Here is a 27,801-nt window from a genome sequence, read left to right on the forward strand (position 1 = left end):
ACATTGGGATTTTATTTTTTGAGCGGGGAATATTAACTTTTTTTTTTTTTTTGATCCTTCAAAGAAATACGACCGGTGGATCCGTAAAACAAGAAATAAAATTGGTCTGCTCTTATGAAAAAATATGTGTTCCTTAAGTTCTTTTGAGTAGCATATTTAGTTAGAAACAAACTGTGAAACCTAAAGCATTAGTAGCTGACCAGCACCAATTTGACACAATGAGGGAGATGGAGACAATATCACCAGTGCTGACTCCTACCAACTAATTTGTCATTACAATAATGATTTTGTGACATACAGCAGGTTGTGTTTGTTTGTTTGTTTGTTTAACATTGCACTCAGCAATATTCCAGTTATATGGTGGCGGTCTGTAAATAATCGATTCTGGACCAGACAATCCAGTGATCAACAGCAATAGCATTGATCTACGCAATTGGGATACGATGACATGTGTCAACCAAGTAAGCAAGCCTGAACACCTGATCCCGTTAGTTGCCCTTTACAAGAAGCATGTGTTGCTGAAGACCAGATCTTTACAGGTATGGCAGGTTGTGCAAAGATATCATGATAATATCATCTTGAGTATGAATATCTTCACTAAAATCACTGTAAATAGGCATCTTGGATGACTGTTTTTTAAATATTTAGAAGTCAGAAAACAAAATGGCTTTAAAACATGGCTGCCAAATCAGAACAACCTCATCAGCTGGTTTCTAAGGAAACCACTGATGGATGTTCTTTTTATCATATTAAAAAAAGAATATGTAGACAAACATGTGATGACTTATACTGCCACTGCTCATTCAGATGATGTAATGCATATGTAAGGAATTATTTGTAATTTTCATGTTCACTATTTTGACATTTCCAAATCATTTAGTGCTATACTGACTGGAACTCCACCAGATCAGACAGGTTGGATCTCTGTTAAAGGTAATGAGACAACCTGTTGGACTGTATAGCAAGTGGCCTGTTGGAACTTGAAGTAACTCATATATCTGTTATCAAGATGGTGTACATCATGATATATCACACCTCCTGGATACCACTTCCTCTGAGACCATTAGACCAGATGAAATATTGATAGTCCACTTTTTGACTAAAAATATAATGATGATGAATTGGTATCCATGTACTCACAACAAATTCTTGTAACATAAAGTTGTTATTTGTTGAATAAGATGCTATTTGTGGCCAATCATCATTTGTCTTTTGCAAAACTTTCCAAATAAATTGTCAGACCTCATTAGCTGAAGACCATGCCATAACAGGCCAGTATCATCTTCTTCTTTGGAAAAGAATATTACTTTGATAAATAATTGCCAACAGTTGTAGCTAAATAAGATGCTATTTCCGACCAGTCATATTTTGTCTTTTGAAAAAGAATCTTGCTTTCAAAACTACCTGGAACCACATGATATGCATTAGTTTCCATGGTAACTAGTCTGCCTGTAGAAACGTTCCTGGATGGTTGGAAAGCAATGATTTACATTAGTGTAACATATTTCAATCATGTTTATAATCAATGTCCTTACTGCTCATATATCACCTTAATCTAGCACATTTTCAGACTCATAATCCATTCTTTCTAAACAGCAAGCATGAATCTCAGTGAATTATTACACAGCCATCACTGATGTAGACAACGTAGCAGATACAAAAAGTGGGATTCACGTGGGAACTGAACCGAGACCTTTATGTTGCAAGTGACCACACCAACAACTGGACTAAATAATGCATTACAGTGCTGCTACCACTGTTTACAGATCTATGCAACAAATAAAAACAAAACAAAAAAAACTCCAATTCCAGCAAGGTATCAGAGTTTAGCTGACTTCATCTCCAAAATTATATACTGCTCAAGAGTAGTTATCATTTGCTGTAGCATGACCAAACATGAGTAATGTGAACAAATCAAGTGGACTTTAACCATTGAGGAATATATAATGTTGTTGTATCAGGGGAGCTTATCGATGATGTATTTTCTGTCAAGCTATCACTGTATGAAGCATCACACAAATTGTTAATTAAAACTGAGGGGAAACATAAATGTGAATATTTGTAGCAATTTTCTAAATATCTAACTAACTAACATGTAGAAAATGTGGTATATTTTTAAGGATAGATACTTTTTAGGTATATGGCTAAAATACCCCAAAGAGTTAAATTCTAAAAGCTAAATTCATCCTCCAATGTGACTTAGTGGGATATGGCGATGGGATTCAACCACCAATCTTCCTCTCTCCAGAGTATGAAGTCAGATATACACTGACATGCAAGCTTTGTACTACAGTTCTAAACAAGGGCCTATATGTGGAATGTTGTTCAAAATGGCCGTAGGTGCCTGTTTGTTACAAAAGATGACATTATGGGACTTTGGGTTGTCTGACTGTGATATGTCTATTATCGCACCCTAGTCCTGTCGATTGTTGCTCACACCTTTGACCACTGGTCTGCTTGTCCAGACTTAATTACTTACAAGCAGGCTAATACGTAGTTCTCGACAAAGGATGTTGTATTCATAGATATATGTCCACACAAAAAAATGTAAGACCCAACTGGAGCCCAGGGCTTAGATTTTCAGCCCTTAGGACAAAGTTAATGTTAATTCCTGACTATCTTAGTGCTAAGAGAGCTTCAAAAATCTAGGCCCTGGACAATTTTAATTCCTGAGGCAACCTTGCTGAATCATATTAAATGCACTAGACTTGAGTTTCATTTTTTAATTTAATCTTGTGTCTGGAAGATTTACAGCTGGAATATTGCTTACTGTTGTATACAGCAATATTCACTCACTAACTCTAAACAAGAGGCGAACAGGAGTGGTTGTTTACTGGCCCTAGACAACGTATCTGAAGAGTTTAACTCTGAAGCCAAGAGGGGCTGCACATATGTACTTATATAACCTCCATCTTGTACACCCAGGTGTGGTTGAGGGGAGACTTACACCAGGAAATGATTCACAGGGAACTGTGAAGCAACATGAAGGGACATATGTTTCACATTGAGAACCTGTGAAACTGAAGATACCTCTGTACGTATATGTTATGGTGACGAGTGATGTCTTACATGTGCGTCTTAGGTCACAAAGTGCAGTCATGTAACTACCGATATCTGGATTTTATGTTTGAAAATTCGTCTCTAAATGTTTTTGGATAAAAGATATGTTGCATGTGTCATGCAGGTTACCACTTCATATGCTGAAGTGTATCATATTAATGACAACTTATATTCCTCTCCAAAATATGAAAACGTTCATGTGAAGAGGTTCTTCCCCAGTTATCAATAAGACTTCTAGTGTTTCATTGTGCTGACATTCAGTCAGTGCAGTCATACTTGAACATGGAATACCTGCTGGGTGCATTGGAGATTCAAGGGGTGATATCAAGAGCACTCAAACAGAATGCATGTCTAATAATTCAGATAAGATATCATTAATAAGGACATCATTGAGTACATAACATGAACGGAAAAGAAAATTGTCAAGATAAATAAGAGTCACTTGTTCAATCTTTGCTCATCTTGGATCTTGGAACTCAGTTATAAAGTGGTTGACATCATCTTCCAGAGGCATAAATTGGGGAAATGTGAGATGTGTATGATCACTTCAGTGGTTGATAGTGCTAACTCGACTTCAGATTGGTGTTCGTGTAGAGAGAAATGAATAGTGAGAGCTGTATGGACTGCTTACAATGACATCCTAAGTTGACCATTTCAGTGGTCGATAGTGAGAGCATTAAACTGTATGAGCTGTATGAGCTGCATACAATGACAAACGTTCAGTTCTACGACATTGACATAAAGATTGTGACTTCACTTCCTGAACAAAGCTATTGTAGCAAATAGAGATAAAACACCCTGGATACCAGAGGATGAGGTTACCTTTTTGTCCCCATACTGCAGCTCTGCATCCTGCTCCTCATCACAGCAGTCTCTGTCGATACAACAGTACCGATATCCTTCCTTGCTGGACTGGCGACTCAACTCTCGCGACTGGCGACTGCTACCCTCCTCCACTACACAACTATCCTTTTCTCCGCCACTTGAATGATTTGAATTTATCCATTGGGAGTTGTTGTTAGATTCCTCACTTTTGTTACCAGGCTTCTGATTGGTCACCTTCCCCACAAGTACATCCTCGGCAATTTCACGTTTCAAGTCATCGGTAACATTTGATATAGCATCACATATTTCTCCCTGAAAATACAAAGGACATCTTTGTAAAAAATCTCTATGACATGTCATGGTGGAGTTTTTTTAAGTGGCAGTATCTCACTTATCCTGGTCAACAATGTCTGAAAATAATCTGAAATGTTTAATGCACTTATACAGAGACACATGCATGCATGCACACGCTTGTACGAAGTTCGGACTAATGCCAGTACGGCCTACTGAGATACCATGTTTCAGTTTAACATGGATACGATGTTCAGACATTTGCTCCAGCATGGCCTTGTCTTATACCCTTAACGCCGAGTGTCTGAAAGGGAAACAAGAAGTTCCATCTCTAAATGTTTTTAGTTACGACAAGGGAAACTATATATAGACAGAGATTCCCTGATATATGGGCAGTACCTCATATCAAAATCACAGACAGTGGTAAATAGTGAGGGAGTTTTGGTTGACGTTCTTCATTACGTTCTCCCAACATTGCCTTTCTGGGGCCCGATCCACAGAAACGTTTGTAGCACTATGCCATTCGTAAGCCAATGATAAAGTATAGAGTTACGATAGGTTGTAACATTAACACTTTGTGGATTGGGATCCTCGTAAGAGGGAATTAATTCCATGCTCTGTGCCATCACTGGGAATCAAACACTAGTATGTAGACATAAAAGCAAACACTTTAACCACCTGGCTACCCAACAACCCCACATGTCATCACAGTGATCTATGTTTAATCAGCAAGACAAAGATGCTCTAATTATTTCTTTTCTCAGATCCAGATTGCCTCATATTAACATTTTCTTGAACCAGTGGTGATATTTTAGGACTCACAGTAATGCTTTAGTAGTTAAAATCTTAACAAAGTCATCAATAAATATACCACTCCACTTTTGTTAGGGATCAATACAAAAATGATGATAGTATGCTAAGTATATATTTAACTAGAATGTCATCTGTTTATCCCTTTGAAATGATGAGTAGATCAGGGAAAACATTTTCTGTCAGATTGAGAGAGTTCGCATTATTCCCCTTGGCTAAGGTGGGTGTATCTTAGCAAGGAGGGGATGTAGTTTACTGATGCAAACATGTCCAACACAAATCACAGAAAACGAGTAATTAATAGAACTTACTGCTTTCAATTCCATCAATGAGCAAATACTCATGAGAAAAGTATCCATCTGATATAGGTAAAGGGATCTGGTTGATCAGAGGTTTAAGATGGTACAATGAGACGAGAATTCATCAGACCCACTGATGGAGGACCAGGGGAACAGTCAGAATGGCCATGTGGTCTTCATTATACCCTATCATCCAACCTATAACATCAGCCACCATAATGACAAGAGGCTGCATACCCTAGGGGGCATGTTTGGTTGTTAATTGAATGTTATGTGGTTCTTGACTGGAACTTTAATGAAGGATGCACTTGATGGGTTGGTGTATACAATCAGTGTTCAATGTATGTTACCTGCAATTACTGACCTTCACACCTGCCTTTCCTCAGGCACTGATGAAATAATCATCAATCACAATCAAGAATTTACAATACCATATAAAAAGGAACAATTCTTAATCCATAGTTACCAATAGTTATCCAGAATTTAAAATTAACACAATTTTTTGTACAACATAACAAATTTTTGCTCAATTTGTATATCATATCTGTATCATTATTTTACCGTTTACCTTTCACCTTTTATAATGACATTCTCTTTTTATAACATGCTCTTGCCGCCATATAGCTGGAATATTGCTGAGTGCGGCATAAAACTTAACTCATTCACTCTCATTATAACATGCTCTTCTGTCTGGAATGCACCAGCAAGTCTAGATGATAGAGAACTAATGGTGTTAACTTGAATAACACATAAGATCAGTTTATTTTCTTAAAAATGAAATTTTAGATACTTTTCCATGTGTAGTGCGAGACATATCAGAGACATTTCATTGTCAGTTCCCATTATGGTATAACCTAAGTCTCAGCTTTGACAAATATGAGTAAATCAAAATGAAAAGAGTGAAACATATTACACCACGTTTTAAAATATCACATTCATGCACAGCTTTCATACTTAATTAGCTTGTATTGCAATTAAGAACGCTTTATTGTCACTTTGGCAGCCATTCAAACTAAAATCAGACAAATGTTCCTAATTGATTTTAACACTCTGTTATAAACCTGATAATTACACTGTCATACAGGCCCTGAAACATATATATCCAAGAAAGCCAATGCAGGTCTAGAGAATGTGGCAAATCTAGATTTCCACAGTTTCTGAAAATGAAGAAAGTGTTAGGGCTCCATTTCATTAATTTTGTTTTGTTTATCATGACCTTTTTTCTGTAAAATATGTTTATTTCAGATTTAGTGGTTAGTCTACCTGATATAATCATTACAGGACCTGTAATTCAAAATACCCTCCGTGGGTATTTATCAACTGTAAAATTTTCTTGTTTTACTTATATCTTTCACTGACAAACACAAAGCACAACAACACCCTCCGGAGATTCCTGTTCCAATGTTTCCTTCCCATGGTTTTGTATGTGTTTTTTGTGTGAAAGGAAATGTTGAAGTGTCAACACACGGTTCTCATTTGGAGTTTCGGTTTTAACACCAACCTTATCTTTCATCTACCTTAGTGAGAAAACCGATTCCTATATTTGTCAAGATATCACGAGTGATAACTAGAATTACCAGCAGGCAGTGATCTGATTGGCTGCTGCACATCTCTGCTTGTCTGCCACAGTGTAACGCATGATATACCAGGTGGGATGTCATTGCCTTCGTTACTTCAAAACAAAAAACTACAACTTCCTACTTAAAACTTGATACTTTCTGTTATTTTAAGCTTTTCAATCAAATGTTCAGAAAAAGTGAGAAAAGAGTTTACTCTTGAGGTGTCTTCTGTCTAAACCGGATCACAAAGTCCATTTCAGAAAGATTTCACTTAGCATGCTCATATTGTATGTTGTTTAACCTCAGTAAACGGCTAGTAGCACACAACAATACCATCTATAAGATGGCTAGTGCACAATTTAGTCTGGACCAGGGAATCCCTTGACAATAACGAACAACAATCTATACCATCAAGGTTGTCAAGCCTGACCACCCAATCCATATGGTCACCTCTAACTGAGACTCCTCACAGGGTTTCATGCTGTGTACATCACACATTAGGTAATGGCCTACCTGTATATGGGGAGGTGGCAGAGGCAAGATATTCGCTGGTCATGCCGAAAGCCTGAATTCGATTCCCCACATGAGAGACAATGCAGGGGGCCCATTTTTGGTGTTCCCCATTGTGATATCACTGGAATATCGGTAAAATCTGTGTAAACCCAACTCACTCACTAACTCACCTGTATTTTGAGGATGTAGTTCTCAAGCGCCTTGTAGTCATTGTCCGCATTACTGGTCATCATTTCAACGCCGAACACGGCTCAAACACACTTCACATTCTGAAACACACAGAACATCAAACAACTGATCAAGTCAGAAAACATTGCACCTACATTATTACTGACATTTACATATATTTCATCTTACAATAATATTAGTATTTCTACACTGAAACTTAACCCATTACAAAACCAGTGCATCATGTCCTGCTTAAAGGAACACAACAATGCATCAGTATTTGCCAACAGGTGTGAAGTTCTACAGAACCATAAACCACATACTAACAATATATAACGATATAATATGTTTGGTTTTATGGAAATTATAGAAACATCAAACGGAAGTTCCCAGTAGCAGACGTTAAAGAAACAAAAATGACAAACAAAAGCCAAACTTCCTACAATTGAAATAAACCATATAGTTGATCACCTGACATATGCAATCACTTCCTGACAATAACACATCACAATGGCTATGTTTAACATTGTAGATTATTCTGAAACAGCCCGGTACATTGTATAATGTCATGACCACCTGACTGGCATCCCTCTTGGCAGGGATGTATATTGTATGAGTTTCACAGTCAAGATAATCGCTTCCTGTGTTGCTATCGTAAATACCTTCAGCACACACTGACATGGGATGGTAGAAACACCCAGAGACAACCCCAGACATATAAATAATGTAAGACACAAACCCCTGGCACTGTGCCGCGGAAAGTGAAAAAGATATCACATAAAAACATTTTTGACAGAGCTAGGATAATAAATGAAGTTAACATGACATCTGATTCTAACAGATGCCTTTACCTGTATGTATACAGTTAAAAGAGTATTTTGAGCACGGGTGTGTAAAGAATACAAGAATATTCTTTTCAAAGAGGTGCACCTTTACCAGTGTATATAATCCTATAGCACATGTTCCCACAGATTCTTTCAGTAGCTGAACAGTGAATAATTGAAAATTGCAGTTTGTATATATACTGGACAAAAATAATTAGGGATATATGTAACTTTTGAAATTATGAATAATGATCTATTTATTTATTGACACACTGGTAAAATATCAATCATAAAAATACCAATATCCCTAACTGAGTTTGTCCAGTATATCTCTATATCATGTGTTCAATTTATTATTTCACTCTGCACTAAACTACCTATAGGACAGCCTGTTAATTATGAAGTCTGGATCAGACAATCAAGTGATTGATGTTATCAACAAAGGTCCACACTGCTGGGTTACAATGACACTAAGTCGGACCACCTGATGACTGAGACGGACCACCTGATGACTGAGACGGACCACCTGATGACTGAGACGGACCACCTGATGACTGAGACGGACCACCCGATGACTGAGACGGACCACCTGATGACTGAGACGGACCACCCGATGACTGAGACGGATGACCTGATGACCTGATGACTGACGGATGACCACGGACCACCTGATGACTGAGACGGACCACCTGATGACTGACCACCTGATGACTGAGACGGACCACCCGATGACTGAGACGGACCACCCGATGACTGAGACGGACCACCTGATGACTGAGACGGACCACCTGATGACTGAGACGGACCACCCGATGACTGAGACGGACCACCCGATGACTGAGACGGACCACCCGATGAAGATGGTCACCTCCTATGACTAGCATAGGAATTCCTGAAGGGTCAACTTCCAGTGGTTCATTCCACAATTATCCATCAAAATGAACACTTACGAGACAATGTCCAGCATTTCTGAAATTGAGAAACCCCCATATGTCCCCAGCAGCCTATAGTTTAGCTGGTTGTCAGAGAATAAATCAGATGGCAAGACTCAGTTCCTGTATGTCGCTGTACCCAGACAATGTGAATTATTGCTAAGAAAATCAATCACTGGGAGTTCGTTTCAAAGAGGTGCACCTTTACTGGTGTATATAATCTTATAACACAGATTCTTGCAGTAGCTGAATGGTGAATAAATGAATATTGCATTATGTTGTACATCGCAGTATCCAGTGTTTTGTTTTTATTCAATACAACACTAAGCCGCCTATAGGAAAGCCTGCTAATTATGAAGCCTCAATCAGAGTGAGTGAGTTTAGTTTTATGCCACTTTTAGCAATGTTCAAGCAATATTAACTCGCTGGACACCAAAAATGGACTTCACACATTGTACCCATGTGGGGAATTGAACCCGGGTCTTTGGCGTGATTAGCGAATACATTAACCACTTGGCTATCTCGTTGCCCCCTCAACCAGACAATGTGAATCACTGCTAAGAAAATCAATCACTAGAGGGTTCTTGTAGAAACTCAGATAGTTAAGGTTCCTCACCATAAATGAAACATTGCTGAGCATGGCATGAAACAAGAACAAGAAAAGAACACGAAAAAACAACCAGAACTAAGACACATATTTACAGCTGACAGGTGCCCTACTTCTAAGTGCCAAACACTGTAATGACTTGAAGACTATTTCTGTGTTTTGTGGATGTACCTGGTAGTCTCAGGATGAAGGGCTCCATCTCTAGTTACAGCACCAGGTAGAAATGTTTGACCTGACGTAGGTCGACCTTTACATAACAACAGAGCCTGGCTGGTCTCAAGAGAAATGATGTGTATCTAACTTGGAGCCAAATATATCTCAACAGGTCTCCATGCTTGTCAAATTAGGCATAATAAATTCATGATAACATCTAAACATGACATGTATTGTCGTTACAGCGAGGATATAAAACGATCCGATGATCCAAACACATGAGTTTCCATGGAGCACAGGTCAATCACACATTTCCTCCATCTGGAACTCTCCAGTAAAGAAAATAAACTTTTGTTTCCTATTTGCAGTTCACATAGCCAGGCTGGTCACTGAATTCCACTTCAATAAACACCCCAGCCAGACCCAGTGCCATGGATAAACAGTGGCGGAAAATAGCCTGCATATACAAAATACATACCTATATATCCCTACCTACAGGAGCCCTAACACATGTGAAGCAGCTCATCCTGAAGGTTCAGGGAGTTCCTGCATCAAACTCACATGCCCTAGTCTCAGAAGATCAATGCACTCATAGGCAGCACTACTGCTTAATGCTGCATCAGCAATCTTGCAGCTATTCAATTCAAAGGAAAAAAAATGTATAAATCCATGGCCTATGACAATACATCATCCAAATGTTAAGATATGAAAAAATGCATTACACTCCTGGGCCCTGATATTTCAGAACGCTATCATGGTGCTTCAATGGCTTTGTGAAACGGGGCCCTGACACCGGACAAGTGCTTAGTCTTTCCAAAGATATAATTAAGATTCAAACATGCAACTACATTCAACCTGAGACCCAATGATGTGTGACTTTCAGAGAGTGTGGAAAATGTAGACTTGCTAAATTAAAGTTCCATCATTACAGAAGGAGCTGAGCTAATGGGCAAATAGCATGGTTGAGGGACTGTGAGACAGACTAGGAGCTGGGCTAATGGGCAAATAGTATGGTTGAGGGACTGTGAGACAGACTAGGAGCTGGGCTAATGGGCAAATAGTATGGTTGAGGGACTGTGAGACAGACTAGGAGCTGGGCTAATGGTATGGTTGAGGGACTGTATGGAGACAGACTAGGAGCTGGGCTAATGGGCAAATAGTATGGTTGAGGGACTGTGAGACAGACTAGGAGCTGGGCTAATGGGCAAATAGTATGGTTGAGGGACTGTGAGACAGACTAGGAGCTGGGCTAATGGGCAAATAGTATGGTTGAGGGACTGTGAGACAGACTAGGAGCTGGGCTAATGGGCAAATAGTATGGTTGAGGGACTGTGAGACAGACTAGGAGCTGGGCTAATGGGCAAATGGTATGGTTGAGGGACTGTGAGACAGACTAGGAGCTGGACTAATGGGCAAATAGTATGGTTGAGGGACTGTGAGACAGACTAGGAGCTGGGCTAATGGGCAAATAGTATGGTTCATACTGAATAATACTATACTGATACATTTGGAGAGACAACTCCAACTGAACACTTGAGTTAACACTTCACTATTCCTAACTGTAATCATCAACCAATTGAATAAGGGGGCCATGAGTCCATGACGATGGAGCCCTCATGACGCCATTGTCCACAGCTCATTTAAGATTTGTGGTGATGTTTCAATACCAGATCTTCGGACAAATAGCCATCTTCCTACTGGTCCAAGGCTAGTGGCCTACTAGTCTGATAATAATGGTACAATTAATATCTGTATGTGATCAAGCAAAAATGGCAAACCTAGTCTCTGAGTCTAATCAGCAGTGCTCAGTGTTACAACAGGAATACCATCACAACATTGAACAATGCCGTGAAATCACTTCCATTATTCATATGCCATGATTGGTGATGCTCACATGGGTATAGCCCTTTGGGCATGTGACAAACTCATGTTCATGGTTGTAAATCTCAGTTTAATTATGTTTATAGGGTCGTCATTACCACACCCCTTAGTTTCACCACAGATGGAAACATCTCTGACTTTCATCAGTCTGGGGTTATCTTCAATACTAAATCTGACATGACATAAGGTTCTGAAACATTTTTCAAAGCAAAATTAAACAAAACTCCCTCACTCTGGGGTTATCTTGAACACCAATCTGACATGACATAGAATTCTGAAATTTTGAAAGCAAAATTAAACAAAACTCCCTCTGGCTGAAGAAGGTTCAAGACCAAGTTGCACATACTGACAGCACCAAACACTGAGTTCTGACATTTGAACACTTTCGGCACTGACAGAACAGATAAGTGGAACACCCAGAATCTGTTATACAGCCCGAGTGCTGACAAGAGGTACAGGCCAAGAGTGCTGATCAATCACTTCAGGATCCCAGTTGGAGGCCAACACACAAACTTGAACTAACAATACCTATCACCTTCAAAGGCAGCTGGAAATTCTAGCAGTAGCGGTAGTTTTTGTGTGTTTTGTTAGTTGTTTCACGCTGCACTGAGCAATATTCCAGCTGCAGTTCGGTGGTTTGTAATTGGTTGAGTCTCGACCAGACAATCCAGTGATCTGATCATGAGCATTGATCAACTGGGATGTTATGACATGACTCAACTAAGTCATTGAACCTGACCACAGGGTCCTGTAGGTCACCTGTGACAATAAGCATTGGCTGGTGAAACCAATTCCAACCTGGCAGACCAGCATGATTCATCATCAATTATTGGTTATTAAACCATTCAGTTCCCTTAGCATTCTTGATCATGAATAAATATTTTGTATATTCTTAATATATATAAATTATTTATCAATAGTGCAGTCTTAGCAACATAAAGACATGGATTTGTCTGTTCCAGTGATGCTGATTAAGCAGAAAATTGCTGCAAATTTTAGCATTCAGACCAAAAGATATCATGTGTACTGTGACTGTAGGACCTTAGGACGGACAGACCGAAATATTTTATTAAGGAAAGTAACAGTTATCACCCTTAGTCTTGTCAGTTGGAGAGATTAGAACACAAGACCAGACCTACATGTGATCCTTAGTTTCGATATACATGCTCATTGCTTTCATCAACAAGCAAACTTGCATGACATGTGCCATCCTTGTCCCCACCCATTCAGTAAACACTGTGATTACTGATAAAAAAACCATTTCCATATTTATATAAGATCTCCATTGTACGAGACCGAATATATCATGAGCATGTGTTTATGAACAACGACCAAATACATGTAGACATGATGCCAGGTGTGCACCATAAAATGGGCTGAGGCACCCTCACAAACACTTCAAAATGCAAATCAGTTCTTCACCTTAAATAACATACTGTTCCAAGCTGCACAAACTTATTTGCTCTTCACTAATTAGCTTCATTCATATTACAAGATCTTCATTCACTACACCATCTTCCTTCACCATACAAGATCTTCCTCCATTCACCATACAAGAACTTCCTTCCTTCACCATACAAGATATTCCTTCCTTCACAACAAAAGATCTCCCTTCACTATTAAAGATCTTCATTCCCTACACAAGATCTTCATTCACTTCACAAGATCTTCATTCATTTCACAACATCTTCATTCCCTACACAAGATCTTCATTCACTTCACAAGATCTTCATTTAACATTTCACAAAGAACTACACAAGATCTTCATTCACTATTCAAGATCTTCATTCACTACTCAACATCTTCATTCACTTCACAAAATCTTCATTTACTTCACAAGATCTCCATTTACTTCACAAGATCTTCATTCACTCTCTTCATTTACTCACAAGATCTTCATTCACTACACAAGATTTTTTATTCACAAGATCTTCATTCACTTCACAAGAACTACACAAGATCTTCATTGACTTCACAAGATACTTTCATTCACTTCACAAGAACTACACAAGATCTTCATTCACTTCACAACTACACAAGATCTTAATTAATTTCTTTAGACTACAGATCTTCATTCACTTCACAAGAACTACACAAGATCTTCATTCACTTCACAAGAACTTCACAAGATCTTAATTAATTTCACAAGACTGACTGACTGAGATTGGTTTATTCACTTCACAAGATCTTCATTGGGGACTTCACAAGATCTTCATTCATTGCACATGTGGGGATTCAACTCAACCTGGTCACAAGATCTTCATTCTACACAAGATCTTCATTCATTTCACAAGAACTACACAAGATCTTCATTCACTTCACAAGAACTACACAAGATCTTCATTCACTTCTCAAGATCTTCATTACTTCTAAGAACTTCATTTACACAAGATCTTCATTCACTTCACAAGAACTACACAAGATCTTAATTAATTTCGCAAGAACTACACAAGATCTTCATTCACTTCACAAGAACTACACAAGATCTTCATTCACTTCACAAGAACTATACAAGATCTTAATTAATTTTGCAAGAACTACACAAGATCTTCATTCACTTCACAAGAACTACACAAGATCTTCATTCACACCCAAGATCTTCATTCACTTCACAAGAACTACACAAGATCTTCATTCACTACTCAAGATCTTCATTCACTTCACAAGAACTACACAAGATCTTCATTCACTACTCAAGATCTTCATTCACTTCACAAGAACTACACAAGTTCTTCATTCACTGCACAAAATCTTCATTCACAGTAGATCTTCGTTTCCTTCACAAAATCCTCATTCACCATAGATCTTCATTCACTACACAAGATCTTCATTCACTACCAACATGACACACAGCCTCTAATGACAACCATAGCCTTCCAGTGCACCATGCCTTCCCCTAGGTCTCACACATATGGCAGTTCAAAGTTTTTCAAATATTGCTTTTGAGGTTAATGGCAATAAATTCTGAAAGCTCAGCAAAGTTTGCTTTCAAAAACATTTTGAAATTGTTCTTGGCACCCTTTCAAACATATGTTTGTCAGCAAGGTTAAAAAAGAGAGAATATTCGTGTGATATTTTTATGTTTTGGCTCTGAGCTGTGCCGCCCAACAGTTGAGATCAGCTGGTTTGGAAGCACATTGTCAACAACCAAAAAAATCAAAGCTATACATAGCTTTACTGATAGACGTGTCATTATCACTGATTACTTCATGGATATATAAGAAGATTCAATTTCTACAATCCTTTTAAAATATACTACATTGATCTGCAGCACACATCTTTACCAGCCCCACCCTGCATTTTATAAGTGTTGTATCTCTCTAATCTACCTTCTGATGAAACATATCCTCTTTGGCAACAATCATTTCCTTCATTTAACAGAAGCAATATTTTTCACTATTACTTTTCTATACCACACTCCCTCACTATAACACCCCTCACAATAAAGCTCTATAACCTTCACTTTTATTGAGCACAGGACTTTTGTGTTGAAAATATGGCCATCCTTCATTGTCAAGTCTAATATGAATCATTTTGTGAATAGAATGGAAGACAGTTCATGATTCCTAGTTCTGTTGCTATAACGATCAGGAGTTACAGATAGGTCCTAAAAGCAGGGATTCATCACCAGTAATTATCCTGCCACTTAACCGATTCCATGAATGATTCCAAGAATGCCCAGTCATTATACTGTCTTCAACAAGTGGCAAATAATGGCCATCAGAACCCAAGTACTGTTTACACAGCGCTGGCCTCATACACACAACTCATAAGGTCAAGTAACAGCTCAAGGCCAAGAAGCTGTACCTTGAGAGAGTGCACCATCAGCGCTACATGGAAGAATTTTGGAAAGTACCTTGAACTGACTGCCACACATTATCTAGATTAGCATTTAGTGCCTGAAATTAAAATAATCAAAGATTTGTTAAATTTTCCTTTGATACATAATATGAAGATGTCTGGAGTAGACTCTTCATTGTCAGCGACAGAGGAAGTCTAGACTTGCCGAACTATTCACTTGCTTGGATTTTTTTATATGTTTTCATTTCAGTGTCTGTAAGAGAAACTACGCTGGATTATTCATCACTGGGGCATTGTAGGAGACTGTGGTGGAGCCTTTGCTGTTCCAGTCTCACATGTTAAAGTGGTTCACTTGTCTTAGGTATGAATTACTAATTATTGGTTAATCACTGGAAAACCTCGCTATTGGATTTCAAAATTTGGTTGATGGTGGTTTCATTCTGCACTCAGCAATATTCCAGTTTGTTGAAATGATGGCAATTTCTGAATAATTTGACATGGACAAACTAGTGACCAATATCATGAAGAACAATCCATGAAAGGGTCACAGTAGACATTCCCTGACATACTAATACTGACCTGTACTAAAGTGTTTGGCCTGTCTCACACTATCATTCCCCTGCACAGGTAGGGCAGAATATTTGCTGTGGTCCTGTTTCAAAATTTTAAAGTATTTTGAACTTTGTTCACACAGAATATTTTGTAAAATTAGCATTTTTATTAATTAGGTTGCCAAATACTCCAAGACAGAACATGTTGAATGAGTGAGTGAATTTCTGCCATAGCCACAGAGAACAAGTTCTACATTGTCTATTCATGTCTAGACTTGAACAAGGACCTGGTGGTGTGATGACTGAACACTCACACCCCTGGACTAAATTATCAACTTCCAGAAGAGATGTACACAAAACAGTTGTATAATTTTAACAAATAAGTCAACTTCATGTTGATGGGTCATCATTTTGGATCTCAATAGAATATAGAATAGAATAATTCATTTGTATAGCGTCTAATTTCCAGGCTAGGCATGCTCAACAGCGCTTCATTATAATTATATGTCAAAATATATGAAATAATCAAGCACATTCATCATAGCACAAAAGTCATCATCACGACTTCACATATACTTTTGTAATTGACTATGTTAAACATCAAAGGTAGAGAGTAAATTAATATCCAAAAAGAGATTCCATTGGGAATAAAAGTCAAAACCATGGTAAAATACATAAATACATCATGTAATAGTGTAGTAATCTATAATGAAAATCGTGATGAAGACAGGTGTTTGCCAAATGTACATTTTAGTATTTCTACAACTGCAGTTTCCTCAACAGCAAATCAGAGGCACGTGGAACAATTTGAGTCTATTAAATGCTACATTCAGCCGATTCTTTCAGCACCTTTTTCAATTACTCTTCACTTTACCTTCTGTCTAATTCCTTCCCAAGGTATGTTTCCTGAGTTGTTGATATTCAGTACTGACCCTAATGAGGCACAACAGACTCCGATCTGGGTCAAGGCTGGCGAGGGGCACCTGCTCACTGATACAACTCTTATATCCATGCAATCTCTGCCCAGTAACACCTTCATTCAGTCAACTCCTGGATATATACTCATCATCAGAAGTAACAGAACATGCTGTTCAACTTGTACACTATAGATAAGACACCTCTTACACCTATACCATAGTAACACCCCCCTTTAAGAAATTCTTGCAAATATACTCATAATCAGAAGTAACAGAACATTCTGTTCAACTGTACACTATGGATTAGACACCTCTTACACCTATACCATAGTAACACCCCCCTTTAAGACATTCTTGCAAATATACTCATCATCAGAAGTAACAGAACATTCTGTTCAACTGTACACTATGGATTAGACACCTCTTACACCTATACCATAGTAACACCCCCCTTTAAGACATTCTTGCAAATATACTCATCATCAGAAGTAACAGAACATTCTGTTCAACTTGTACACTATAGATTAGACACCTCTTACACCTATACCATAGTAACACACCCTTCTAAGTAATTCTTGCAAATATACTCGCAAAGAATAATTATAAAGGAAAGAATTCTATATAATATAACAAAACACAGTTTCCTTCATATATGATCCAGTCCTTGCGATCTGATGGCTAGGGACATAATCAATTATTCAACGTTGAACATTAAGATGAAATGAAAATTTCAGATATTATCAACTTTTTCGTTGATAAGAAATGTAATACCTTTACCATTAAGTGAATATTTAACAGACATTTCAATTATTTGAATAATCAAACCTGCAGACCAGGTGAGTTGGAGCACATAATCAATTCTAGTTTCTATCTTCAAGCTGTTTGATAATATACCTGCACTGAAATTCGACTGTCTACATGGTTCAACATATGGCTTAAATCAATTCATTTGTATTAAAGTCTTCTTTAAAGATGTTTTATTGTTTCTGTTAATTAAGACAAACAAAAGCAATTTATTGACTCGGCTTCTCTGTGGAGGATTCAAGTACAGGCTTCTGCCAGATTTGCAACTCAGGAACCCATTTCTAACGAAAACATCCATATTACCCAGATGTTTATTTGCAAACACTTCCCTCTTCAAACACATCTGTCTTTCACCTGAACTGACCACAGCATATTCCCATACAACTGCTCTCATAAATAGTCACATCTGCTTCCTCCAGCCATAAATACATATACGCTTCCTACCCATATTTAAACAGTTGTGTAGCTAACAGTACACTGGTCAGTTAAGGTCAGGAAAGGACAAGGTCTACACATAATGATGGCTTGAACAGCTGGTCTCCTGGAGTATTTGATGAAACATACATAACCAGTTGTAAAGAAAATGCTATCCGCCATAATCAGCCCTAGAGAACATATCAACATTAATTTAAGACTAGTTATAAAGCAATGATAAAACACAAGGCAAAAGTACTGTAGGAAATATTGCTTTAATTAAGACCAGACCAATTTTTTTTCTTTCTTTACAGGTCTGCCGGTCGTATTTTCTCAAGAATCCCACCCAAAAAAACCAAAATTATTTTCCCCACTCAAAAAATAAAATCCCCATGTTTTTATTGGCCCAACATGTAAACTTACAAATAATAATTTTTTGATTAATTTTTTGGGGGCCCCATATAAACTTCATAAATTGCCCAAAGTAAAATATATTTAGTACTTAAAATGAATATTACTTTTTGAGTGGTGATTTTTTTTTCCCCTTCCTGCCTTTAGGTTTTCTGAGGAAAAAAATCTGTAAAAAAAAGAAATAAAATTGGTCTGACCAAAATAAAAAATGCAACATCACACTGGCCTGTATTGAAGATGTGCAGAACTACACCCTTTGTAACATCAGGGTCTGATGATGAAATCCAATGTTTTGTTTTTGTTAATGATCCATAGAAAAGAGAAGAACTCGAAAGTGGTAAACACATATATATATATATATATATCTTGGCAAAATGCTTGCGCCCAATACATCAGCAAAAACAGAAGAGAAACAGATGAAAACAGTTCCGGAAATCATGAGAATTGCTACCCATAAAATGTAAATTGGTTGCACAGCTATTTACCAAGGAGTATTGGATGGTACGGCCGGTAACAACTATAATTCTTTCATCATAGATTTGCCACATTACACACACGCATGCATGCACACACACAAAACTAGGAAAAACACAGTGTTATTTGAAATATTGTTAACAGTACTTTAGTTTGACTAGGATCTAAGAATGTTGACCATCCTTCAACATTAAACATAACCACCATCGTCATCCAGCTTCAGGTCTACAGGACACAGCACATCCTGAATATGTGGCAGCGTATTTGGACAGACCAGCCCTTCCTTGAACACTTTGTGTTGGCAGGTAGAGAGCATTGCTGAAGTGTGCGCTGTCTGGAGTTAGGGCTTGGCACCCAGACTCAGTCTGGGAGGAGTCATGTACTTTGAAATTTGGTAAACAAAGTCGTATCTTAAATATGGGTGACACATGACATACAAAGAAGAAATAACCATTTGTTTTACGTTGAGATGAACGTGAGTTGTTGAAGAGGCTAGGATTTCTTCCTTGGAGTTGTTTGTTCTCCAATCTGCTTGCCATGTGATGGCCTGACTAAGATTGGTGTTATGTCATCTAGACAACAGACAGGCAGAAACAAAACACTACCTCAAACATATGAAGCGCGCTAAAGACTACAGAGTCCTTGTGATGTCAGAAATACTCAAGCCTATTTCAGGACAACCTGTGAGGATGGCCAAGTTACAATTCCTTGAAATGGGCCCTGGACTCATCAGGGTTTAATTTGTCTCACAGTTCCTGAACAACATTATTTTCCCTTCTGCTTACCCCTCCCTGCAATGCTAAAGCCCTACATGAAGAAAGTCTAGATTCCCTCATGCTCTGAAAGGGAGCATCAGTTGTATTCTCACCAGGGAGCTGAGAAAACTCGAGAACACTGACCCACCGAACTTAGTAATCATGTGCTCCAAGCATTGTATCTAGTATGGGAAAAGTACACTTCAGATGGACATCATATGAATATAGATTTACCCTGGTATGTTTAACTAAATCCATAAGATACTGAAAGTCCTATAGATTAAATCTCCAGCTACTGAAAAGTTATTAATCGGCTTATTGTGGCTTCGGACTGTACTCCTGACATGTACAAAGAGGCTAGAAATATTTTATCTTCAGGACCATCAGAATGGCAATGAACACCATCTACAGTCCATTCTTCAATCAGCTGATGATGAAGACAAAGCTAAAGATACATTCTGTTGAACATCTGTATTAGCAACTTGAGTGAGTGAGTATGGTTTTATGCCGCTTTTAGCAATATTCCATCAATATCCCGGCAGGGAACACCAGAAAAGGGCTTCACACATTGTACCCATGTGGGAATTGAACCCTGGTCTTCGGCGTGACGAGTGAATGCCTTAAACACTAGGCTACCCCACCACCTGATTTTCAACTAGAGGTAGAGAAACCAATTTGTACACATACATTGTGAAAGTGATAATGAGACCATTATCTTTAGTCGACACAACTGCTCACTGAATAAGTTGCCTTTCCAAGGCATGTGTGTGGCGGTGTCTGTTGCAACTAAATATAACTCATGGTATTGAAATTCAATTTAACAATAGTTAGGCGCACAATAACTCAACCTGAAAGATACTAAAATTTGTACTTTACTAAGAAACCATAAATCCAGATTTAATAGATGTTTCCTTTGAGCAATTTTAGAAAGACTTATCGATTCAGTGCTGTGATGGTTTACAAAAAGTGCATCCAAGTATTTCATTTTTTTCGCTTCATGTCACTACGGCAATGAGGGCATCAACAGCAGCTTAAAATCTCTTTAGGGAAAAGTAAAATCAAACTACTTCAAACTTATCAAACATCTAGCCTGTGAGTTGAAGGCGGTAGTTTTATGTCAGGTTCCTTCCGACATGCCACAATGATAAGATATACAGCCTATGAGGTGCTTCAGAACAAACATGCTGCCATTTGTTCAGTGAAGGTCAAGCAGTAGATCCTCCTTAGGCCACGCTAAGATTACAATAAGGGCCCTCAGGGATAATCTGCCCAAATAGGTTTACAATTGCTGTGTATGAAAACACTAAACACCAATATTCTATACAGCTGGTTGATGAAAACATACATTGAACACAATTAAGATGTTTATATACACTGTCATAGAAGAATCTGAAGCCCACACAGTTTGGTCATGGATTTCTCTGTGTATGTCCTTAGATCATTTGGTGTCAAATGAAATGATCTTCAGGTATCACTTATATATTTTTTTATGGTAACACTATTTCCCTAACAAAATTTTAAAATATTTCAATGTTCATGGCTTTGGTCTCTTGTTTGAAAACTTGAAAACAATAAAAATGCAATGATCAACATTCTCCATGACTATGATAGTTATAACCCTTATCCTTACTTCATTAAATTTTAAACTGTCAACTGTATGAGAGTCAGTTTTTGTTAGAGATTATTATAAATGAGTATGTCAAAAAAGGATCTTCTGCTATTTTTGTGTCTAAAGAAGGGGACTGAATTCACAAACTGTACAATGGGAATCAATGCAAGGCATGCTGAAAATGTCCAAAATCTACTGCGCTCAACACTTATCATCTCCCCTCAGATGGAGGGAAATGGGCCTTCCTTAAATCTAAAAAATAACTTGGCGAATTCAACTTTTTAATGTTCAATAACCATCAAATGGCAACTTCCTTCCGACAAACTTACCCACCAAGTAAGGCCACTTCATATGTTCCATATTTAGATCTATCAAAGATTCAGAGGGGCAAAGCACTTTCCACGAGAATGAATGAGATGAGGGACATTTCCAAATTTAACACATCAGTATATAGGATGATGACCAATGCTTTTCCCTATTTCAGTTTGCAGTATGTATTTCCATATTTTGTTCACGTAAACAAAATACTTTGCATTTGTTGGTGACCAAAACCATCAGTGGGGTAGAATGTGTTCACCTTTCCACCAACACCTGGTGTGGTTATTTAACAGTGATTCATTAACACAGGCTCATGATGGCAGGGGTTCCTTGTGAAGATGGAAATTACATGATCATCATTCTTATATACACATGAGACAATAAACCATAAACTGATATAGGATATGTGATATATATCATCTCCAGCTATGTTATATATGGTCCCTAGCAATAAAGACTGAGCATTAAATGACCTGATAGCCATTGTTAAGATACTGTTACGAATACAATACAGTAAGAAAACAAGGTTTGTTATCACACAGACTTCACTCACTGTAGTATCCAGAAGAATGTTGAAAACAAACAGGAACAGTGAACTTAGGTTATTGTCGCTGTGTAAACAATGACAGAGCTACTCCAGTTAGAATATTCTGTCTTGTGTTCCCTGGTGTCAACACAAAGATCAACATGAACAAGAATACATCAGTGAAACTCTAATGATAACATGACACCTCCTTACCTCTGCCGATAAGACGACATTCGCTTGAATATAGATCAAAGTTTTCCCAGAAACACAAACACAGAAAGTCGCGCCAGAACGTGTAGGTCCACAGGAAACTGATTGAAGTGTGACAACACTTCCATGAGACTCAGATTACAGCTCTTTTATCCCTTCTCAGTCAAATGACACAAATGAAGATATTTATGAGCAAAAGCACATATGCAGCCACAATGACATCACAGGTTACGCCATTACATTCTTCATGAATTAACAAGCCCGATGAAGTCATTCACAATTTCTGGCAAGATTTCCCGCCACAGCCTGGAACCACCGCCTCCCACTCAACATGTGTTTTTGCTTCTCCAGAGAATAAGAGTTCTACACATTGCTTTTCCTCCTACTGCCTGGAGAGAAAGTGAGAGATGGGCTCACGGAGAAGGAACTGTTATTGGCGCGGACTTCAGAGCCTGAGGAGCTGTAGCACTCTGTGACGTCTTCAGAGAAGCACCCATCAGGCAATGGTCTCTCTGCACATTATTCCTTTAAATAAATGACTTTTTCAAGAGGGGTAAATTGGAAATGTCAATTTGCCACCTCAAAAAGTTGTGTTGAAACTAATCAGAGTTGATTAGGAACAATGTCAGAAGACTGTTTTAGAGAAATGTGAAGCTTGTAACTGCTTTAGTAATTTAACGTTTGTTAAATCATGCCAAAGAAACTTGGTAGAAGCACCAAGAAATCTCGCAACTGACACTTTACACTAATTACCTGCTACGTCTAACACCAGCAGCGCGTTACAGTAAACACTAATTACACCTCACCAGTCTTCTAATGTGCAGCAGAGCTTCCACCACACCAGATACCAGGACCTGAGAGGGGGTGACAGGTTCCTTTTGCAAGTTCGTTTTGACAAAAAATGACTCCAGTTACATTGAAAATAGGGTGACTGAGTGAATGTTGGAGGACAGAGGTGTAACTGAAAACTTGATCTGATATCATGATCTGAGACTATTCCATCCTCAATTAGTGAGTGAGTGACTTTAGTTTACACTGCTTTTAGCAATATACTGGCAATATCATGGTGGGGACACCAGAAATAGGCTTCACGCGTTGTACCCATGTGGGGAATCAAAACTAGGTATTCGGCGTTACAAGCAAACATTTTAACCACTAGGCTACCCACCACCCACATCTGTAAATTACTTACGATATAAGTTCATAAAATGGTCTTTTCCATAACCTACAAGACAGTAAAGTCTAAAATTAAATCTTGAAATTCCTCCTTTGAAAATGAAGATGAAATTCATGTTTCATTATGTCATCTTCATCAGTAGTGATCTCAACACACAAAACTTGCAAACAGTTAAAACACTTCCTAAATGTTTTGTACATGATAGAAAAAAAAATAATCTACAAATATCAAACTGATTACACTGAAATTGTATTTCAAGTATATCAAAACATCTTTCTACATTTCTTTAGCCAAGGCTTTCCCTAATAAAATCAATAATAAGATAAACTCCCAAAGTAAAGTCAAGGTTATAATGTCTGAATCAGATTTTTCTCACGACTTTGACAAAGTTTCCCTGTCAAAAAGCAACAGTGATGACATTAACGGTTCCTAAGACTTGCACAAGTCTCTTAGGAAATGATCAATAGTTGAAAGGATAATTCCCAGATTTCATAGATAAAAAGAACCAGTTGTCCCCATCAAAAACTGACAGCCTTGTACTGTCAGCTTATCTATATTGGCTAATTATAAGACAGAACTACCATACATCCACAGACATATTACTCAGCAGACATGGAGCAAGGCTAGTGGTTCTCCGAATGAGTAACATGCATGACAAACAAGTCCCGTCCTCAACAGATGTCTGATGACAGAGACAGATGGCGACACACACAGATGCCGCTGTCCTTTCTCTGTCCTTGGCCGCCACATTCGCTGGTGCTGATGTTTCACTGCATACAGACGACTCCAAGATCTGTATGTATCAGTGGAGGAACATATATAGACTTGCATAGGTCTCTAAGGAAATAATTATTAGGTTTAAATCACAATCCTCAGAATATATGAATAATAACAAGTTATCCCTATAAAACTTTGGCATGCACTGAAGTACTGTTGGTGTAGACTTGCCTATAGACTAACGCTTAGTCTCTCAAAATATAAGTTTGATTGTAACAAGAAACCCATTTAAATTGAAAAGGAACACAAGGGAGACCAGAGATTACCAGGGAAAATCTAGACTTGCTTTATTTAGGGCTTTAGCACTGCAGGGAGGACTAGGCTGTAGGGAAAATAATGTGGTTCTGGGACTGTGAGGCAGACTAACTTGCCTATTACATGGATGGCTAGAATGGATACATGGATAGAATTATGATAGATCTGTAGACTTATCGTTGAGTACAGTCTTCCTGTCTGGGACACTTACACAAACAAACATTGCATCATTTCCTGTAGGATCAGTTTTCAAATTTGAAATCTAAATGAACTCAATAAAGTTTGAAGCTGTTAACTTGGAAAACATTCTGTGAGTTTAAATTATGTTTTGACAGATGTAGTTTACATAGCTTCAAGTGAAAGACAGGGAGTGCAGTCGTAGTTGATTGAGTATCTGTAGAATTTTACGTATATCCTTCTGAAATGTTAGTTTATGTGTGTTTATGTTTCGAGGGGTGTGTGTACCCATGTTGAAACACATGTGTGTATATGTCAAGGTCACTCTGCACACACGGAAGCTAGACATGTAACAGATGTGAGGACACAAACATTATAAACACCACAACTACTGCTGATACAGACTATCTTACAACTACTGCAACAGCGTTTCTGGTGGTGTAGGTGCTGCTACTACTACTACTGCTACTACTACTACTACCACCACACTACTACTTACTACACCACTACCACCACACTACTACTACTACTACTACTACTACTACTACTACTACTGCTACTACTACTACTACTACTGCTACTACTACTACTACTACTACTACTACTACTACTACTGCTACTGCTACTGCTACTACTACTACTACTACTACTACTACTACTACTACTACTACTACTACTACTTACTACTACTCTGTATAGGTGCAATGTCTAAAGCCCATTCTGGTGTCCCCTGCTGTGATATTGCTAAAGGTGGCATAAAACCATATTCACACTACCAATAGTACCAATACTGCCGTTACCACTACTACTACTACAACTACTACTACTACTACTACTACTACTACCACATCTACCACAATAACTACCACTTCACACATCTACATAATATTACAGAAAGTTGTGCATATTACATACACAGCAAGTATGTTCTTCAAGTTTTCTGCCATTAATTTAACTCATTACAGAATTAAAAATGTTGAATAAAATCATTTATTACACACACAACCATGAAATACACAATTGTGACTGGAAGTAAGATCAAGAGAGTTTAAACGTTCAACATACCTGTTCAGTAATATGGTAAAACCAGCATTGTATAACTATCTGTGAAATTCTTGGCAAACTCCCAAATACTTTTTTCCTAAAAACAGGTATCAGTTTCCACCATTTAACAAGTCATGGTGTTTTGTTTGTAAACAATGGATGACATATAAGGTAATGTCTATTATTGGTTCCCTACAACCACACAAAATGTTGATCTTTCTGCTTTGCATGTCATTTTTTTGACACTTTATTGACAATGTCTGTCCTTAAATGAGACATCATAATACATGTCAACCACAATGCATTCTCAACACTGACTTCTGACAAATTGTATTTGTTTAACTGAGTCTACATGATCCGGATGATTTGAATCAAGACAACCGGGTACTTATCATGAGTTATGACAATAGCTCACCTGATGCTGAAGCTCACCTGACATGTTTTTGGATTCAGATTAAACTTCTTGAAAGCATGAAAATAGTCAAGGAGATAAGTTTTAATGATACCAGAGCAGCCTTGTTGGAGGGTGACAAAACTTTACACATGAACTTAAGAAACATTTTGGCGATTTCATGATAGGTGACACCAAAAATGTCTCACACAGTATTCCCTTGTAATAAATTTCAATTTAACATTTCAGTGCCAGTGAACGAGTGAGTGAGTATGGTTTTACGCCGCTTCTAGCAATATTCCCAGAAATGGGCTTCACGCATTTAGCCCATGTGTGGAATCGAACCTGAGTCTTCGGTATGATGAGCTTTAACCACTGGGCTACTCCACAGGCAATAGTCTAACAGTAAGGCTGGGCAGAGTGGAAAATATTATGACTAATAAACTGATCTCCACTTGCATATAAGGCAAGAAAATGTATGTCTTTGGAGGGAGACTACTTTAAAGAAAAACTTAATTAAAAAAATAAATAAAATCAATCATTACTTCATGTATTTTTAATTTGAATTTATTCAGAAGTCAATAACTACATTGCCCATATTTATAATAAAAAGATTATAATAACTGTGTCATGAAACTAGTGAATTATTTATACCGTAACATTAACATATCTTCCATTGTGCACAACCTAGAATCTTGAAAACTATTTTCATGTTTTCTCCAACTTTCTGAAATTATTTCTCAAAATACCACCAAATATATTCTCAACAAAAAATTGTTTTGTGTGCTGAAAATAACTTTCAATCACTGCAAGCAAAATAGACCCAATATATGAGAATACCACAATGTTTAGTCTTGAAGAATAATCGGTGTCATCCAGCTTAAAAAATTGGTGGTACTTTACCAGCACTGACACATGTTAAAAATGTTCAACTACTGGCACAGAGCCAAGTCATTATGGAGTAAATCACCTTGTATTCTGCCTCTTTGAACACTATGTCATAACAACCACCCTAACATCTCTAACGGCGGAGAATCCCCACTATGCACAGAAGGAGGCAATGCTTATATTTCACAGGTGATGGACCAGCAAAACAAACTTGAAAGATCAGTGTCTTATACTGCTATTTATACTGCCATGTTTCTAAAACACAGGTCTTGTAACCTAGAGTTTGAGTGAGTGTGAGTGAGTTTATGCTGCTTTTAGCAATATTTCACCAACATCACAGCAGAATTGGGCTTAGCACATCATACCAATGTTGGGGTTTG

At 37.9% G+C, this 27,801-nt stretch overlaps 1 protein-coding gene across 5 annotated transcripts in view; it reads right to left on the reverse strand.

Annotated features, from left to right (window-relative positions):
* LOC124262932 (rho GTPase-activating protein 7-like) overlaps positions 1-27,801 on the reverse strand; it is a 234,708-nt gene that overhangs the window by 148,874 nt on the left and 58,033 nt on the right. For 4 of the 5 annotated variants that reach the window (XM_046697533.1, XM_046697534.1, XM_046697537.1 and 1 more), the window contains 2 exons: positions 7,528-7,626; positions 3,883-4,197 (listed from right to left, as the gene is read on the reverse strand). In XM_046697533.1, coding sequence (XP_046553489.1) covers positions 3,883-4,197; positions 7,528-7,590 — 378 coding nt within the window. In that variant the 5' untranslated portion in view covers positions 7,591-7,626. Of the gene's footprint in view, positions 1-3,882; positions 4,198-7,527; positions 7,627-22,715; positions 23,069-27,801 lie in introns of those variants that run through there. The other variant, XM_046697536.1, reaches the window with a different exon arrangement.

This window comes from Haliotis rubra, unplaced genomic scaffold (genome assembly GCF_003918875.1).
Source record: "Haliotis rubra isolate DU_JTF1 unplaced genomic scaffold, ASM391887v1 Scf86, whole genome shotgun sequence".
Lineage (NCBI taxonomy): Eukaryota > Metazoa > Mollusca > Gastropoda > Lepetellida > Haliotidae > Haliotis > Haliotis rubra.